The sequence below is a fragment of the Panthera leo genome, chromosome D2 (genome assembly GCF_018350215.1).
Source record: "Panthera leo isolate Ple1 chromosome D2, P.leo_Ple1_pat1.1, whole genome shotgun sequence".
NCBI lineage: Eukaryota > Metazoa > Chordata > Mammalia > Carnivora > Felidae > Panthera > Panthera leo.
Window position 1 is genome coordinate 59,568,069 of NC_056689.1, and position 17,645 is coordinate 59,585,713.

The 17,645-nt window shown below is 48.6% G+C and overlaps 1 protein-coding gene across 2 annotated transcripts; it reads left to right on the forward strand.

Annotated features, from left to right (window-relative positions):
- Nucleotides 1-17: 17 nt before the first annotated feature.
- Nucleotides 18-17,506, forward strand: DPCD (deleted in primary ciliary dyskinesia homolog (mouse)). Of its 2 annotated transcripts, XM_042909382.1 has the most exons (6): nt 20-150; nt 4,843-4,923; nt 9,539-9,663; nt 9,997-10,130; nt 16,706-16,808; nt 17,198-17,506. In XM_042909382.1, exons 1-6 carry the CDS (start codon nt 87-89, stop codon nt 17,300-17,302), a joined length of 612 nt encoding a protein of 203 aa, XP_042765316.1. In that variant the 5' UTR covers nt 20-86; the 3' UTR covers nt 17,303-17,506. The 2 variants fall into 2 exon arrangements, with proteins under 2 accessions (XP_042765317.1, XP_042765316.1); XM_042909383.1 differs by lacking the exon at nt 4,843-4,923 and having other exon boundaries at nt 18-150.
- The last annotated feature ends 139 nt before the right edge of the window (nt 17,507-17,645 follow it).

Below are 17,645 nucleotides of genomic sequence, written 5' to 3' on the forward strand. Positions count from 1 at the left end.
GAACATCTTCCGGGTCAGCCGGAAGTGACCGTAGTTGGAATGGTTGCCATGGCAGCGGCTGGGGCGCTTGGCTGGGCGCAGGGAAGATGGCGGTAACCGGTTGGTTGGAGAGTCTCCGGACCGCCGAGAAGACGGCGCTGCTGCAGGACGGTAACTCGAGACCCCTCACGAGCTCCCTAGTCCTTTTCCCCCAGGGTCCAGCCCTCCGCGCTGGCACCTCCGCGAAGGGCCTCAGCCTGGGACGGTCGAGCTGGAAGGGCCGCGGCCGCCAGACAGGCCCAGTCCCTCATTGGCAGATGAGGAAACTGAGGCCCAAAGAGATGACGTGACTGGAACACGCGTCTCTGGACATCTAGTTTCCTCCACACCACTTCGCCCAGCTCTGAATTGTGTTACTAATAAATAAGTTCCTTCACATTCGTTATGGCATTTGCTCCCTACAGCTGCCCGAGAGGCTGTTAATTTTCCACCCCATTTTGTAGAAGAGGAAGCTGAAATCCAAGAGTGTTTGAGACCAGCCCTAGCCCTCCCCACCCCGTCCAGTCAGCGCGGGTTCTGTTACTGAACGCAGCCTGGTGTCAGGAAGAGGCGGGAGACCTAGGATCTAGTTACCACTCTGGCGTTAAATCACAGCCTCTTTACTTGCTTGGACCTCGTTTTCCTTATCTGTAAAATGAGCTGGATGGGCTACCTCTGAGGTCCTTTTCAGCTGTAATATGTTTATAAGTGAACTTCTAAATGTTTTTTCTGTAGGGAAAACAGAGCAAGGGCCCCAGGACTGTGCCTGGGAAAGGTGGGCATAGGGGTATGGAGTCTTGACTTTCTCTCACCCTAGGATTGGCGGATATAGGACCCCCAGTGCTTCAGAGCCCTTTCCTGGACCCACTTGGCAGCCAGAATGAATTAGATCTGAATTTTTGTAGCTTTTAGGATACCAGTAGAGGCGCACATCTGTAGGCAGAGGCTAATCAGGGAAGCATGTAAATTAAAATCACCTGCTCATTTGCTCGTTCATTCACGCAGCATTTAGGGAGGCTTTTACTATGTGCTGAGGTATGTACTAGAGCAGAGAGGGGAAAAAATGTAAATAAATGAGAGTGTGTGTTAAATAGAAGTTGGAATCTTTTATAAAGTGCTATGAGAGCACAAAGGGGGGAATGATCGTTTCTTTGAAAGAAGACCTGACAGAAGAGGTGATGTTAATACGTCCTAAAGAATTAATATGTGTTTGCTAAGTGGAGAAGAGGGGATGGCTGTACCAGGAGGAATGACTCACATGTAAAGAAAGGTGTGGCAGTGTGAGAGTATATGCCTCATTAATAGGGGAACGACAAAACATTCAGGGAGGCCGAAGCACTCACCCAGTCAGAACAACCCCCCCCCCACACACACACACACACCTTGTCAGGTGCTAGGATGCAAGGGTGAATAAAAGTGCTCTTTTCTCAAGGAGCAGTGAGGAGAAATGGTGGGGCATGAAGAGGGAATTTAGATAAATTGGAGTATGTTGTGATAGATCTCCTATGCCGAGCTAAAGATTTTGGACATTATTTCATACAGCAGTGGTTTGGGTTTTATTTTAAAAACTAGATATGGGGCGCCCGGGTGGCTGAGTTGGTTAAGCGTCCGACTTCGGCTTAAGTCATGATCTCACGGTTTGTGGGTTCGAGCCCCCGGTTGGGCTCTGTGCTGATGGCTCAGAGCCTGGAGGCTGCTTCAGATTCTGTGTCTCCCTCTCTCTCTCTGCCCCTACCCCCCGCCCCCCACCATGCTGTGTCTGTGTCTCTCTCTGTCTCAAAAAAAATAAACAGATAACATAGATTTTACCATTTTAACCATGTTTAAGGATACAGTTCTGTGGCATGAAGTATATTCATGTTATGGTACAGTCATCCATCCATCTTTAGAACTTTTTCATCTTCTTCAACTGAAACTCTGTACCTGTCAAAAACTAATTCCCCCATTCCACTTCCACTTGTTGCTTCCACTTGTTTAGCTATTGTGAATATTACTACTGTGAACATGGGTATACAAATACTTGTTTGAGTGTCTGCCTTCACTTCCTTTGGTCACAGGACAGTATCTAAACAAATATTTCATCATCTAGGATTTTGTTTTTTTGTTAGTAACATCACAAAAAAAGTACAGATAATTATATAATCTTTGGGTAAGGGAGGATATTCTAAGCACAACTCCTGGGTAGGAAAAAAATAGTTGGCTATAATAAAAATTAAACAATCGTTTGGGAACACCCACTTTATTTTTTTTTAATTTTTTTAACGTTTATTTATTTTTGAGACAGAGCATGAACAGGGGAGGAGCAGAGAGAGAGGGAGACACAGAACCTGAAACCGGCTCCAGGCTCTGAGCTGTCAGCACAGAGCCCGACGCGGGGCTCGAATCCACGGACCATGAGATCGTGACCTGAGGCGAAGTCGGACGCTTAACCGACCGAGCCACCCAGGCGCCCCTGGGAACACCCACTTTAAACAAAGTTAAGGGGCGCCTGGGTGGCTCAGTCGGTTGAGCATCCGACTTCAGCTCAGGTCACGATCTCGCGGTCCGTGAGTTCGAGCCCTGCGTCAGGCTCTGGGCTGATGGCTCAGAGCCTGGAGCCTGCTTCCGATTCTGTGTCTCCCTCTCTCTCTGCCCCTCCCCCGTTCATGCTCTGTCTCTCTCTGTCTCAAAAATAAATAAATGTTAAAAAAAAATGTAAACAAAGTTAAAAGGCAATTGAAACAGAATATTTGAAACATATATGATTCAGGGTTAATATAAAGTTCAATCAGATCAGTAAAAAAAAGATGAATACCCAAATAAAATAAGCTAAGACCTAAACAGGTAATTCACTAGAAACGACCAATAAACCCTTGGAACAGTGTTCAACCTTACAAATATTTAAAGCTATGCACATTCTCCTAGTATGTTATTAGAGCATGGATTTTGGCCTCAAATGAGCTTAAGTCCAGGTCTGTCATTTCACAGCTTTATGAGATTGGACAAGGTGTATGACCCTTATGCCTCAATTTCCCTCATTTATGAAACACATAGTGGGGGCACATAGGGTCACTGTGAGAATCAAATGCGATGAAACATGTAAAGTGCCGGCCACTAGCAAGCACTGCACCCTGCCTGGACTCAAGATGGACTCCAGGGGGAGAAGAGGGGCAGGCCACACCCTCAGCTACTCACAGGCAGCACCTTGTACCCCACTCCTGACAGGAAAACCCTTTCCAGCTCTATGAGCCATCCAGATGATTGAGGGCACTATAACCTAGGGGCATGCTAAGAGGCTCTGCAAATTTGGGGGTGAGTTTCCCCAGAATACAAGTTAGGAGTGACTTAAGGGAACTGTGTCCAGAGGAGTGAATTAGATGGGAAAAGGCTTGGTAGATCAGATAGTGACTCCTTTAGCTGTTCAAGGTCCCTGGGGCTCCTATTCATCAAGTGTAGGTTGGGTACCTGTCCCCTGTTATTAGGCTCACTAAGGAACCTACTTCTATCAGCTTATGACTATTATATAGGTGGAAGAGTTGGGCTAGGAGACTCTCCTGGATTCTTGAATTCTTTTTTTTTTTTTTAATGTTTGTTTATTTTGAGAGAGAGAATGTGAGTGGGAGAGGGGCAGAGAGAGAAGGAGACAGAGGATCTGAAGTGGGCTCCCTGCTGACAGCAGAGAGCCCTCACGTGGGGCTCAAATTCATGAACCTCGAGATCATGACCTGAGCTGAAGTTGGATGCTTAACCTACTTAGCCACCCAGGCACCCATGGGTTCTTGCATTCTTTCAATGAAAGTTGAATCAGTGTTCATTTATTCTTTCAATTAATATTTAGTTGAGCTCCTGGTATATCCCAGGTACTATGCTTGATGTTAGGGAAACCATAGGCAAGAGGGATGAAACCTATCTGATAGAGACAGGCAGTAATCAAAGAATCACACAAATGTAAATCATAACCAAGGTAAATACCATGAAGAAAACATATAAGGACGAACATTATGTGGCTGTGTGCTAGGAATGGCCTAGAGATGTGTAGAAGGCAGAGCAATGGCATGGCTAGAAGGAGTGCTTGGTCAGGAAACCCACTTAAATATTCTGAGCACATAGGCTTGGTTTTGTTTGTTTGTTTGTTTTTAATTTTTTTTAATGTTTATTTATTTTGAGGGAGAGAGACAGAGTGTGAACAGGGGACGGTCAGAGAGAGAGGGAGATACAGAATCTGAAGAAGGCTCCAGGCTCTGAGCCGACAGCACAGAGCCCGATGCGGGGCTCGAACTCGTGAACCACGAGATCATGACCTGAGCCAAAGTTAGACGCTTAACCAACTGAGCCACCCAGGCGCCCCCACATAGGCTTGGTTTTAAGAACTGAGGAGAAAAAGATAAATGTGGCACTGTTCCTGGGGAGACAGGATGCTTTTTTTAAAAAGTATACTATGTGATAAATGCTCCACTATGGATATGAATAGAATACTAGGGAGGCACAAACAAATAAGGAAGTGATGCATTTTGCCAAGGTGGCTGAAGACTTCCCAGTGGAGTGACATTTGAGTTGGATTTTGAAGGCTGAGGAGTTCAACAGATGAAAAGGATGGAGCTTTGCTGGTAGAGGGAACAGCAGAGCAAAGACACGTTCAGAGAAAGCCGCGGAAAGGAAATACATCCCCATACATGTCTTAAAGTAATGGTGGGCAATGGTTGGCAAGGAGTTCATGGAGCTCTGGAAGGGTTTCTCATGTCCAAGCCCAAGGCTGTTGGTGTTTCCCAGGTAGATCCCTTGATGTGCAAGGTGCAAGGCAAGAAGCAGCTTGGGGGTAAGCGACTCTCTCTACTTTGTGCATAGGGAGAAGGAAGGTGCACTATTTGTTCCCAGATGGAAAGGAAATGGCCGAAGAATACGATGAGAAGTCAGGCGAACTACTTGGTAAGTGACAAGGGCTCCCAGTGGGCCCTTAGGAACACTTGGGGTGACCTAGCACAGGTAAACACTTCCAACCTGAGGCAAGATTGTTCCTGAGAATGATGTGATGTCAGGGCTGGACACCAGAGGTGGAGTGGGTGTCTGCTGGACTAGTCAACTCCACCTGACCCCCAGACAAATGAGAGCATAAGTCTCCTGTAGGGAAACTGTCGGTGACAACTATATAGGGAAGACAGAACCGGAAGTGAGCCTTTTACAGGCTGAGTGAGTAGAGGTAAGGGCAGGCTTTAACTGTAGTTGTTTTGTTTGTTTTCTGAAGCCACATCAGGAGCAAGCCAGCATCAGAGGCAGCAGCTACTCATGTGGCCACAGAGGTGGCACTGTGAAATCTGACCCTTACCTTGGAGAATGCCTGAATCAAAAGGGGTTGGGAGTAGAAATGGGGATTTTGCAGCATTGTTGTTTTCATTCCTGCAACTCTTTTCCTCTAAGACTAGGCTCACGAATAGGGGCTCCAGCTCAGATTTCTGGGAAGTATTTGGTTTGTTCATCCTCTGTGCCCAGGTATGCACATCAGCATTAACTGACTTCCCAGAGCTAGGTAGCTGCTTCTTTGACCCAGGGCCTGAGGCTGTCAGCAGAGGGAGTTGGTCTCTTTATTAAGTTCCACCTGAAATGCTAAGACCAGTGATGGAATCATGGGTTGGGTTATTTTCTTGACTTTAATTTCTTCCTGGGCCTGATCGACAGGTAGTATCGACAAGGGAATTTCGTTTTCCCTTTTTCTGACAGCTCATAAATGTTGAGAACCGACAACATGGATTACACTGGTTTGCATTTTCTTAGTCTCCAGTCTTAAAATGTGTGTCCTGCGCATGTTCAGTCACAGAGTGAAGTGTTGATCCCTCCTTATTATGAGCTGCTTGGGCTCCAGTCCCAATTGGTTTAGTCTGGTGCTATTAAAAATCTTGATGTGTTTAGCATATGACACTGATTTGGTGGAAACCAATACAGTAGTAATATCCTTACAATGCATTGTAATTTATAGCACTCCCAGGGGGTGACAGCCTTGGAATGCCTAACAGGGGCGAGCTTATGAAAGCAGAGGTCACGTGGGCTAACCACCACCATTGCCAGGCCAGAGACTAGCTGGAGTTACTCTCCCCCAGCCCCCAGCACCACCTCTCTCTGCTACTCAGAGCAAATAAAACAGCTGTAGCTGCTGTGGCCATAAAAACAGGCAAACAAATAACCCCAGGCCTCTTAGTTGTGCTTGGACGTGACGTTAAAATGGAAAACAAGTTTAGGTGCCTTCATCTGTAGCATCCCACGTTAACCTGTCACTTCTCCTCTTGGCGGGTAGGGAATAGACAGTGGCCTACAAACTCCTTTTTTCTTAGAAGCAGAAATGGAGATTGAGAGGAGAACATTGTTTGGCTGAAGTTTACCTAATAATGGTATTAATACCATCACTTTTATCGGGCACCATGCTAAGTGCTTTACGTGAGTTATCTCACTGAATCATCCTCATGACCACCTGATGAGGTGTGCGCTGTTGTCCTCTTTTACAGTCAGAAAAAAACGGAGCCTCTAAGAGGTTAAGCACCTTGCTCGGAATTCCATAGCTGGTTAGTTTCTGGGTTAGGATTTAAGCCTGAGTCTGCCTGGTTAAGAGCCCATGCTTTAATCCACAATAACATAGTATTGGGAGTTGAGGATATTTAATCCTGCTTTCTTTTCTTCTTACTAAATTTTGTTTTCCCCAGAATGACCGGAGTAGGGGCTGGTAGGAGCAGAACAGAGATGGACAGACAGGAACACCCCATTCAAACCACTGGGCCCTTTTTGAACAGCCGATCCTTTTCTTACCCATCTCCAACCACTCCACCTTACCCCTGCCAGCTGCAAAATACTGTTTATTATTCATTTTTAAGTATAAACAATCTCAGGGCCTGAACTAACATCAGCTTGAGCACTCTATGAAGTAAAATATGGACAGGGTTATTATAGCCATAAATGGGAATTGTTTCCATTTTTCCAGCTAACTATACAAATTTGATAATTGGATAAACTGGTTTTCTGTTAGAAGAATGCAGAAAGTAATTTGCCAATAGTGCATCTGTGTAGGATAGAGTTCTTCCAGTCGGTGTTAATAAGCATAGTAGTGTCATATTTTTTTCAACCCTCTCAATGCTATTCATTCCCACCCCGCACAATGCGTGCTGTATGTAGTCATAGAGGAAAAACCTGAAGGGCCCCATAACAATGATCGGAACATCAAACCAGCCCCAGAAGAACACAGCATGTCCAGGGGGGCAGAGGCTGAAGGGCAGGCCATCCCCCAGCGATTACATTTGGATTACCGGCTTAATCTGCTTTGGTATTTGACCGCCAGCCTAACCACCCCAGGCTGCATTTGGAGGATATTGAGCACTTTCATCCCCAAGCACTTCACCGGCTTTATAAATGACCCACTCGATTCCCTTCAGCCTCCTCAGGGATGGGACGTGGCAGCTGTTTAATAGCCACAGAGCAATGTTGCAGTGTTTTAGGGCAGAAAAGAAGAATCCTGCATCCAGTTTAAGCTGCAGGGAGTATTTAGGAAAGGGGAATGTAATTATCCATATTGGAAGCGGGCCAAAGCTTGGAGCTTTGGGGAAAGAGGCCTTTAGGACCTCTACTTTCCAGCCCACCTGAAAGACGGGGCTCCCTTTCAGCAGTCTAGGACATCAGCCTGCTTCCTGCTGATTTAGGAAAAAGCCCCCAGGCACTGCCTCCTTCATCTATTCCCTATCAGACCCTGTAGGGTCATTGACAGTCTCCTTTCCAAGGACTGGCCCTGGCTCAGCTGGGAAGATAGGACAGCGTCCCAGGGAGCTACCTTGCACACACTAGTTTGAGTTTAACATATAATCAAATCAGAGTGACAGCAGGTGGAAACAGTCCTCTGTTGCCGCAGGAACTGTCCTTGAGTTCAGGAACAAAGACAGGACAAGAAAGATGAGACAAAGTGTGTATTTGCACGCGTGCATTCATGCCCATGTACATGGGGAAAATAACAAGGACTCCACCAAAACTGTTTATTGGCTCTTGTCTCATAAAGGAATGAGTAGGAAGACCTTCTTCTACATCCTAGCAAAGAATTTAATCCCAAGGTGTCTTTAAAAAAAAAAAGAAAGAAAGAAAACGGTGAGACAGCCAGAAGGCTGGCTTCCAGTTAAGCGATGTATTACATGAATAGATTTGGATACACTCCCGGTCACAGCCCATTCACTTAAGAGAGTAGAAGTATTTGTGAAAAAAAAAAAAAAAAAAAAAAAAGTTGCCTATAAAGCATATTTCCAAGTTTTACTCTTCCTTATTAATTTTCATTATAAACTTGGAAATGTGTTTCTAGGGAGAATTTTTGGCCCTAAGACGTAATAAAATCACACTGCAGAATGCAGCAGACCTTATAAAAGCACATATTCAAGGGAAAATTCTAATTTTACAGCACACTTTTGTGTTCAGCTTGCGTGCCTTACTTGGAGCAGGGAGGGTGTTTGGGTTTGGCACGGCCGCTCAAAAGGTCTCAAACCCATCCTGAGAATCAAGACGGCAGGTCTCACCACCCCCCAGTCCAGAAACAGGAGCGGACAGGAGTAACTTCGGCAGAAAACCAGGGACTTTTTGAGTTGTTTAGCTCCATACGACGCTTTAGGAAGCCTGCTGGCCTTTAGCGCCACTTAAGCTGGCCAAGGACCCCGGTGCAGCAGGAAGGGGAAGGAGCCCCTGCGTTAGAGCTCGGGAAGGCACCCCTGCAGGGATGGGCTCAGGGGCTACACCGTGACGACATGGATGAGTGGGCTTCCTGAAAGTCCTGGCAGGGGGCTTCAGGTAATGTCCACCAAGCTAGTCTTTTCACTTATGATTTCCATACCGTATGCGCCTTACTTGGAAAAAAAAAAAAAAAAAAAAACCACTTATGTAAATATGTGGGTTGTGAAACAAGGTAAAATAGAAATGATTGATTGCATTATAAAAGGGTGATCCTGCTCTCCAAAAGATTTCACATTAGATCTTCTGCAAATAATGCATTTAAAATATGGCACGTGCCTAAAATTTTGTTTAAATACAACTTGGGCTGTTGTTGTAAGCCAGGTATACCTGAAATGAGTGAATTTCTATATTGGACTTTCTGAATCAGGAGACAAATCTGTCAGCTTTCACCCTCTTAATTTTTCCTTTGCACATTTGTAGAGGGAAAAAGTACGTCTCAACTCACACTTCTTGGGATCCAAATGTTCCCCGTTACCAGTAGCTACTCTTTTCTTAACCTGCACATCCCTCCCTTACTTGAAATCACACCTGGAGGATTCTTAACTCCACTCAGCTCCTTTCAGAGCTTTGTTTCAATCCCTTTGGTTTGGGTATCCACGATGGGGGCTTTCCAAGTTATCCAAAGCTGACATGCTCTACTGAGTAGTTGGGAGGTCCTGCCTGGGTGTGCAAAGCTGGTGTAAAGGCCTGTCATGCCCACTTTTATCCTCTACCGGTTATCTAATACGATGTCAGTGATTCAGCGGGTAAGAGCGGTCCCTTCCTTCCCTGTAATCCCATTGCTTCCTTCTCTCCTCAGTGAGAAAGTGGCGTGTGAAAAGTGCCCTGGGAGCCCTGGGCCAGTGGCAGATTGAGGTGGGAGAGCCAGCACTCCCAGGAGCAGGGAGCCCGGGGCCTGAATTCATCAAGGAAAACAATGCCAATGTATGTCTATCTGTCAGGTGTCTTGGGGAGGCTGGGGTGGGAGTGGGCTGCTGGCTCTTGAAGGCAAACACCGTGTCTTCACCTTCTTGTCTCCAGCGTACCCACCTGGACACCGCCCTCTAGAAGTGTTTGCTTGAATGAAGTCCCAAAGGGTTTTGGTTTGGTCATCCCAGGAAGAGGGCTCCAGGCCTGGAATGTCACACAGTGGCAGCATCAGAAGGGAGCTATGGAGAGGAGAGGAGGGTCTCCTGTTGTGTGCCCTGGGTAGTGCAGGGAGCCATCCCTTCCCGCCCTCTCCAAGAGCCGTCTTTAAGTTGGATTTGTCTTGTGCAGCCCATCTTCATGCGCAAGGACACCAAGATGAATTTCCAGTGGCGGATTCGAAACCTCCCCTACCCTAAGGATGTCTACAGTGTCTGTGTGGACCACAAAGAGCGCTGCATCGTTGTCAGAACCACCAACAAAAAGTAAGTGGCCTCAGGAGCCTGCCTCGTGTATGAGCACGAGGTGGGGAGGGGTTTGACCTTGGGTTAGGGCTCAGCCCGCTCCCTACCCAAGAGGGAGAGCAGCCTCCTCTTCCAGCTCTGAGGGAGGGAGGAGGGCTGCACTGAAGCCCTGAAGGTGCTGAAAGCTGAAGGGCTTCCTTTCTGCAGGAGCAGCTCAAATAAAGTAATCAGCTCCATCAGGGCAGGGAAATTTGAGCAAAAAATGTCTGGTCCGGTACCTGGCACGTACTGGGGTTGAGGAGGGGCTGAGGGAATCACCTGGCTGTTAACTCGTGATCTTAGGTGGTTCTGCTATAAGATTATTAACCTTGACCTCCTGGCTGGATCCAATCCTTGGTGCACTTGGTCTGGTGACAGACATCACTGTCGGGGCTATCAGGGAGCCATGTTTTGGAAGGCACACCCCTCTGAGGTGGCAGTTACAGGACTTCAAAGGACTAGTCTGGGGCAGCACACCTTATCCCTCACGGGATTGAGAGGCAGTAGGCAGGTACTTTGGCCTCCTGGAAGTCTCTTATATTCTGTTTTAGAAGGGGTACTCAACTTCCCTTTGTTTTTCTCATTGTGTTCTGGTGGGAGGGTGGGGGGCGGGTAGGCAAAATGTGGGGTTGAGGGGACAGAAGGTGGCCAAGAAGGAGATTTGATTCAGGCAGGGCTGCTTCTGGGTTGACCATCTTGGAAATGCATTGATGCTGTTTAGATTTCCAGAGCTCTGAGCGGTCACAGGAGCAGAGCCCTGTAATGGGTTGGTCTTGCCCTGGTCCAGAGGGATTGCAGTATAGGAACAACTCCCACGAAATACATTTGGGGCATTAAATTGGAGGGTTTTAGGAGTTACTGGTCCACAGACTGTGAAGCCACCCAGCACGCCTCATGGGTGCTAAGCTTAGGCCACTGGTGCCACCATCCATCCATCCACTGCTTCACGTGCATAAGGAGGACCCAGCTCTTTGTCCTTCTCCTCAGGTGGTGTGGTGCCAACCTCCCCTCCCATCTCCCTCAGGTCTGTAAGGCCCATGGGGAACTAGCAAAGCTCCCAGGCTCCCCCAGTGCAGCCGTGGGTCTGCCCTCTGCTTCTGACCCCCATACCCTCTCACTGTGGCAGGGTTAAGGGGATGGGGAAGGGGTGGAGATGAATGAATTAATTTCAAGATTATTGCTCTACATGCAGCCAGCAGCCCCTGCAGTGGGCCTTGTCTATAAATATAAAGTCATAATAATAAGGGTTTGCGTTTATAAAGCACTTTGAAGCCCTCAGATAAAAGGCAGTTTGTTCCCGTTATTGTTCTCATCATTAACGGGAGTCGGTGCCTAAAGTGGAATTTAGCAATTTCAGACAACAGAGAAATTGCCTTTAGGAAAACAAACTCCGTGCTTCAGCAAGCATTCCCTGGCGTAAGGGGCCCTGGGTCCAAACTGGGAACAAAAGTGCTTCTGATAGCACTTGAATCTGCAGCCTAGCAGTTTGTGGAGCTGGCTGCTGCCTCCCTTTTGTCCCCCAGAGGTCACTGTCGAATACAGATATCAGGCAGAAATGTGATTACCCGGGAGTGAGAGAGGAGAGGCTAGCTAGCTCACCAAAAAATTCATCTGCGGGCAGTTCCGCTGGGTCCCATCTGCTACACAGATCCAGCCATAGGTGGCGCTGTTGGCCAGGAGCAACATGGCTAGAAGCCCGCTCCTGCGCTCAAGGCAGTGGGGAGACATTTTTGAACTGATGGGTGAGGCCAGGTGGGATGGGAGTAGTGCCCCGAGAGGGGCAGGGGTTGGGGAGAGAAGTATGTGAGTGCCCACTTGGGAGCCCGCACTGAGCCTCTGGTTCAGTTGCCCTGCCTGGTTCCGACTAGTCTTCCTCAGGTCCTTCTGCCCGAGGTAGGAGAGAAAGGCTGCTAAATCATTAACTGGCTCTTTCTTGAGTCTAGTGGCATTTTCATCTACCAGGAGCAGTCATGTGTCTTACGTCTTTACTACCACTGATTGGACTCAGTGGCTGTTCTTTTGAGCAGGATACTCTCAGCTTTTTCAGGATACTTAAAAAATGTGTTTTCTGGGGCTCCTGGGTGGCTCAGTTGGTTAAGCTTGATTTCGGCTCAGGTCTGATCTCATGGTTCTTGGGTTTGAGTCCCTCATCGAGCTCTGCAGTGACTGTGCGGAAACTGCTTGGGATTCTCTGTCTCCCTCTATCTCTGCTCCTCCCCCACTCTTGATCTCTGTCTCTGTCTCTCTCTCTCTCAAAAATAAATAAATTTTTAAAAAGAAATAATTTTAAAAAGTCTGTTTTTTGATCATCACACCATCTGGTGTTGGGCAGGATACATATTTTTATTCTTGTGTTATATGTTAATAATTATGTCACTGCGTCTATAAAGTCAGCATGATGAACTGACTTGCAAAGGGAAAGTTGGTGACTGTCTGGATGCCCACTCAGGCATCTGCAGTTTCCACCACACTGTGGCATTTCTCTCTGATTTGCTGCCTTCTTTCTCCTGCTGGTTCTGTGCCTGCCCCAGTTCTAATACTCAGGAATGTAGTTCCTACTAAAAATCAGAGTTCCTTTGTCCATACCTGCCTTGTCCCTGAAGTACTGGGTTGGCCACTTTTCTGGAAAGAATTGATTCCAGTGTATCATGTCCTTGGCCTCAGATATTAGTGAGGGGTGAATCAAGGAAGAAAGAAAGTGCTTTTCCAGAATCCCAGTGTGGCACCGCCTATTCCTGATAAGGGTGTTTATGCAGAAAGAAGATTCTTAGCCTCAGCCTAGAAGCTGGCAGCTATAAGTGTAATGAACTAGGGCACTGGAGTGGGAAAACATTGGCTTAAATCTGGTCTCTGCCACGTACTAACTATAGTATTTTGGGTAAGGTTTTCTCATGTATCACAGGAGAATACTCCTACCTGCCTCACAGATTGCTTGGGCAATTTGATGAAATCATACGTAGACAAACTTCCAGCACAGTGGCCAACCTGAAGCATGTCTTCAGCAATTCTTTGGGAATTGGGACTTGGCTGATTGGACATTGGTGATGCTAACACGGTGGGAGGTGTTAACGGGCATCACTAGAAAAAAAAGGATTCCGTGGTCAAATAAATTCAGGAAACTGAATCAAACAAGTTTCTCTTTGGTAGGACTTCCGACAGCCTTAGTAGGTGAATGTGCATCTTGAGTCTAGGAAGGGCTGCTTCAGGCAGGGATGACTGGTTTGCCTGGAGCTGTGATGTTTAAGAAAGAAGGAAGGTTTGCTTGCTGATTTGCTAAGGGCTGGACTGGCTTGAGGCTCCTGTGGGCCACCCTGGTGAAGCCTGTGTGCCTGTGGGCACGGCCCGTATGACTGTTCACAGCAAAGCCTGTTTCTACTTTCCGCCTCTCTTCAGAGTCTCTTCCTGAAGGCCTGGCATCTTGTGCCCTCTCTCAGTTCCCTGCAAGGGAGAATAGGTTGGGAAAGGACTGGAAATTGGGAAAGGGATACAGTAGGAGAGTGGTGGGGTACCATAGGTCATTTCAGAAATAACCAAAATGAAGGAGCCATCCTTTCAGCTCAGGGTTGAGAGAGGTAGAGTTGTCCTGTTCTTGTCCTCTGACAGTGACTTAAAGTTCTTCTGGTTCAGTGACTAAAGTTCATTCAGCTCCTTTGTTTGAGGAAGGAATTTTCAGGAAGACCGTAGGGCCCAGAAGTTAAGGGGCCTGCCTAGGGTCACAGGCTGGGACCAGGCGCTATCGTGAGAGCCTTTGCTTCCCTGTGTCTTTGGAACACTTCTGACATTCAGAAAGGAGAGCTACTATGTTACAGTGCCCAGAGGACCTGCAGGGTGGTTGGGGCCCAGAGGAGTCCATCCTTGGACAGAGCGAGGAACCTAGCCCAGGGGGTCTGTTTCTTTGAGGAGAGGATGTGGAGAGAGGGAGGGTCAGGAGGTTTGGGGAATCATCGCTTGTAATAAGGGCTTCTTCGTGTACCAGTTTTGTGACTCTGGCAAGATACCTAACTGTCCGTATCTCAGTTTTCTCTTCTGTAAAAGAGCATAATAAAAGCGATCAGCCTGAGAGAGTTGTTTTGAGGATTCAGTGTGTATAGAGCAGTGTGTATCTGGGCTTATTCTGGCCCAGAATAAGCATTTACAAATGTCACTTTTCATCGTGTGACTGAGACTGAGAACAGTAATGGGAGATGGGAACAGGGAGTGTCGTGTGTCCTCCAAAACCCCAGGAACCACTGTGCTGTAAGGGTTTAGCTTTCAGGCAGGGATAGGGCCTTCTTTCTTCTTCCTCCTCAAATCTCCAGCTCACAGCTTAAGGCCTGGGGCACAGTTGATGCCTGAGACATGTTTGCTCCCTCCCTAGGGCTGCCTGAGGCTGAGCATTCTGACTTTTCCAGGAGCACAGTGGGTCCCTCTCTAGTCCAGGTACTGATGAGAAAGTCAAGTGTGGTTCCTTTCAAGGCAAACCCCCAAGGCCAGGGAATGGGGGCGAGAGGGGGGCGGGCTGCCCCGAGGAGAGAAAGCGGACGCCCTGAACCTCCTTGAACACTGCCCGGCAGGGGCCTCTGTGGAAAGCTGTGTAACCTCAGCCAGTAAACTAAATGCACTGGAATAGACTCAAGACCAAGCTGATCCTCCAAACCTCTCTGCCTCCATGCCCTGGCCTCATGGTGAAAGGTGGGGGGGGGGGGGGGGGGGGTAGACAGAGAGGAGGCAAGCCACGCACCTCAAGTTTCCTTTGATCTTGTCATTGTCACCATTGAGGGCCAAGCTGCCTGGTTTCTTTTTTCAGTCTCGATGTCCCAGCCTGGGGAATGTGCCCCTCTGTCCCCGGCCCCCCCTGGCACAGGACAGGTGGGCAGAAAGGATGTCCCTGTGCCCTGCACAGTAAGGCCTTATACAGGCCCTGCGTGTGCTTGGGCTGCTGCTCCCCCAGTTCTGTTTCTTGTGTATATTTGCAGGGAAGATGTTAACACTTCCTAACAAGCCTTTGTGTTCATCTAATCTCTGCTGTTTAACCTTTGACTCCTCCCTATTATCAGTGTCTGCCACCTTTGCTGGTCAGCCCAAGGGCCCCAGGAAGAGCCCTCAGCCCGGGCTGGCTAGGCAGAGGATGAGGCAGCATTCCACCCCAGTTTGCAGGCAGATGGATCGCCTTTCCCTGGGGCAGAGCTTTGGAAAATAAAGCAAACTTGTGGTGCCATTAGGATCCCCCAGCCCCCACTCCTTTTGAACTGTCAGCCGTTAAGTAAACATTCTTTTCCTGCCGTGGGTCCCAGCACCTTGGCGGGAGCAGAGGACCTGGGAGGAGGGCCCCCCACCCCGGCCCCCAGAGCCTCGGCTAAACTCTGAGGGATTTGGGCAGGAGAGCAGGACAGAAGTGCCGCATTGATGTCAACTCTCTGAGTCCCTGGGGCATCGGGGCTTTTGAAGTGGACTCGGGGTAGCTGTCACCACAAGGGCCAGGCCCCTCGGAAGTATTAAAAGCCCCATCCTCTCCAGGCCCCTCACTTGTTTGTCTGTACCTGCGGGCAGCACTGCCCTTCCCGGCCCACACGGCCTCTGCAGCAGCGGTGATGCCTGGGCGACGGGTATGACAGCCACTGCCGGGGTCTCGGCTACACTTCCATTGAGGAAAAGGCCACACAGGCCTGTTACTAGTGATGAGGTGCTCTGGTGTAATAAGCACCCATGCAGGAGGGAGGAACTTTAATCCTGACTCCACTGACCACTGGCTGTGAAGCCAGGCCAGACAGTTCACCCTTCTGAGCCCGAGTTTCCTCTTCAGTAAAGAAGGTCAAATTTCCTGTAAAACAAAGTCCAGTTGTACACATTATGGGCTAGATGTTGTTCTCTGGGTTTTTTGGTTTTGTTTGTTTTTACTGAAAGGGATCATTAATCTCTGGGCTGACACCTGCAGATGATAGGGACCGTGTGTGAAAACGGAGGAGGGGGTCTCAGGGCCAGCAAAGTAGTCCAAGTGCCAGAGATCCAGCTTCTGAGATGAGTCACATGATTTGTCCTCTTCGATGTCTCCTTGTCAATATACTTCTCTCTTAGAGTCAGGCCAGCAGGGCCTTCAAGACCCCAAAAGAGGAAAAAGTAGCTGAGGCGCTCAGTGGAAGTCCCATGTGAATGGCAACTGTTGGTCCCCAGCTTTGGGCCACATCTCTAGATATACTTATTCTGTCCCTTGTTACCATACATGTTCCCATGTTCTTGGGGTGCAGAGGAGGCCTGGCCTGCCCGAGCTGTGTATTATAGGAGGCTTCTTCTGCGTATGTTTGGGAGTCCTGAGCCTGAAGCATGGGTGACTCTAATCCCTGGTCCGATCAAGGAACCATGACGGGTCCTGCTTTTCAGCTGCTGGCCTGGCCAGAGGCCTTTCATTCTTTTCTGTCTAGGGCCACTAAGCTCTAACATACCGGTGTCCTGGCTGGCTTCCCTCCTTCCTCTGTGGCTCTGTGGAAGAACTGTGTAGAAACTGCACCAGAGGTGCCTGCTGCCCAGTTGTTGGGGGTCACCTTGCCAGATGTGCCCGTGACCTCTTGGTGTTTCCACAGGTACTACAAGAAGTTCTCCATTCCTGACCTAGACAGACACCAGCTACCTCTGGATGAGTCCTCGCTGAGCTTTGCTCATGCCAACTGCACACTGATCATCTCTGTAAGATTCACTCAGACTTCTTGGCCCCTGCGTCCTTTTTTTCCCTGCCCACTTCCCTTCCCATAGGGGCCTCCCGTTCCATCCCAACCCCTGGAGTGTGCTTGTTAGAGTACAGGCACCTCTACTTCAGTGTGGGGAGAGTGGGGTGGGGGCGCTCAGGGAGGGTCTGAGCTTGTAAATCATAGCTGGAAGAGGACAGAGGGTGATGTGGAGGGGTGGAAATCACAGGTCTGGGTGGGGTTTTGGTGGTGGGCTCCTATCCAGCCACGTGACCTTGAACAAAGCCTTCAACCCTATAGGCATCAGTTTCCTCATTTTCAAATAAAGGCATCAGAGCAGGCCCCCCCAACCCCGAGGGGGGATGTGACTGAATTATGTTCCGTCCACAGTACCAGAAGCCAAAGGAGATCCTGGTGGCTGAGGCAGAGCTTCAGAAGGAGCTAAAGAAAGTGAAGACAGCCCACAGCAGTGATGGGGACTGTAAGACCCAGTAGCAGCTCCCCCCAAGCCTACACCTCGGGGGCATGGAGGGGGTGAGACTTTTCCTGTTGGCCCATGAGACTTTGAGGCTTGGGCCTTTCTGGTGCAAGAAAGCTCCTTGCAGGAGCTATCCAGCCTCTGTGAGAACTGGGCCTTGGGGTGCTCTTAGCCCCCACATCATGGTCTTATCTCCTAAGTAAAGTCATTCTGAGTCGTTGCGGGTAGACTGCCCTCTTGTCCACCTCTCCATGCTCCCGTCACCAAGAAGGGTGCTGGCGATGACATTCCCTTCTCTTCTATCCTTAGGGACCTCCAACATTAAAAGCCTTTCACGTAAAGGGAGGCATGAGTCTTAGA